The sequence below is a fragment of the Temnothorax curvispinosus genome, unplaced genomic scaffold (assembly GCF_003070985.1).
Source record: "Temnothorax curvispinosus isolate PA1 unplaced genomic scaffold, ASM307098v1 QBEX01001606.1, whole genome shotgun sequence".
Lineage (NCBI taxonomy): Eukaryota > Metazoa > Arthropoda > Insecta > Hymenoptera > Formicidae > Temnothorax > Temnothorax curvispinosus.
The window spans coordinates 1-1595 of record NW_020211386.1 but is presented as its reverse complement, the minus strand read 5'-3'; the positions used below and the strand labels follow the sequence as shown (position 1 = coordinate 1595).

The window sequence follows — 1595 nt, the reverse complement described above, 5'->3', positions numbered from 1 at the left end:
GTTGCTGCATAATGGTACGTCGCGCTAAATTCATGGCTCTCATAGCTCGTCTTGGTGTTGCCAGATGAGGTGACCGGATATCACCAACATAACGTGGATCTGGTATCATCGGTGGAGCAGAATCACAAATGGCTGATGTAATGGCAGGGACCTGATAGATTGTGTAAAACTTATATTATTATATATATTTACTATATTCAATATAAAACAGGGGATTTATTATTTTTAGATCATAAAAAATAAAATAAATTAATGGATATATTAGGATTAAATATATGTAACGAAGTAATACTTACTGGTAATTCATGAATAGCAATCGTTGAATCAATACTATCATTAAAATCTAAGCGTTTTTTCTTGCTGCTGCAATGAGCATCTTTCCGCCGTTTCAAGGGAGTTAGGCAGTTGTTCAGAAAAATTTCACAATTGCCTATTTCAGTACAATGAGCAGGATCGACATCCACATTGACATCCATACTACTCATATCCTCTTTAGCAAAATCCTGAGATTTCTTGCGTGTACCACAAGAGCTTGTGATTCGATTGGAAGGAGTGTGTGTAATATCTGTCACAGAAACAGTATGTAATAGGTTATTAAAAGCCTCAAGCACAAATCAAAGTCGTACACAAGTTGTATACATGAAAGGTTAATATTTTGGCATCTTTCAAGTTTACACTTTTTGGTCAAATATCTTATTTAATTATTAAAAAATTAACGCCTTGGTATATGTTTTGATTCGCTGCTGGTGTACGCCAAAACATTTAAATAGATATACAAACAAAAATAAGACTCACTCTCTGTTACTGCTGTTGTGGACTGTGAATAATTCACAACGTTAATGTTGTCATTCGAAGAATCACTGTTCGTGATTCCAGTGGAACAGATATTGCCATCATCAGTCTTACTGGCATTTCCAACGAAGGTGGAAGGTGAGGTGCCTCCACCAACCATATATATACAAGGCACAGCTTCTGGTTGCACAACGATACACCTTGAACGCTTCCTCAGATCCTCGGGTTTGAAGTGATCTGTACACAACACAATCTGTGTGAGTCATACAAATTGTTCTCGGTCTTGTTACAGAATTTCAACCACTGCTTTCTGATGTGCTTATTTGATGGAAATCTGTTGACAGATATAATAAAATAGATTTAAATAGTTAAAATGTAAAAAAAATAGTTTTAATATTAATTAATTTAAATAGTTCAATAATTAAATTTATTGCTGAGATTACTGAAATCACGCAAACTGACAATAAATTAAATACATTTTTACTTACCGTATATAGGAAACCGATTTGTCCTTTCTACCGCATAAAATACAATATATCATCTTGCTTGAATTTTGGCGTACGTTCGCGGATCAACACGTTTTAGAAAATATCTAAGAAATAACCGTGTTTCAACATATGTCACTAACATAACCTTATTTTTCAGTGAGCCAAACCGGCCAAACAAATGTAGACCGCGCATGCGCACTTTCGAGCAGTCACTCACAAGAGAGAGGCAACTATGATTTTCTTTCTCACTTCCTCCGGACATGTTTTTCTTCCGAAAACAATAGGCATTCCGCTTCCATTTCTATATGTTCTAAG

The 1595-nt window shown here is 35.2% G+C and overlaps 1 protein-coding gene across 1 annotated transcript in view; it reads right to left on the bottom strand.

Moving 5' to 3' along the window:
• The window catches only part of LOC112466778, a 1757-nt gene extending 168 nt beyond the window's left edge, over window positions 1-1589 (bottom strand). The window contains exons 1-4 of the mRNA XM_025035087.1: window positions 1281-1589; window positions 796-1126; window positions 297-565; window positions 6-151 (exon numbers count right to left, since the gene is read on the bottom strand). Coding sequence (XP_024890855.1) covers window positions 6-151; window positions 297-565; window positions 796-952 — 572 coding nt within the window. The 5' untranslated portion in view covers window positions 953-1126; window positions 1281-1589. The remainder of the gene's footprint in view (window positions 1-5; window positions 152-296; window positions 566-795; window positions 1127-1280) is intronic.
• Between the last annotated feature and the right edge of the window lie 6 nt (window positions 1590-1595).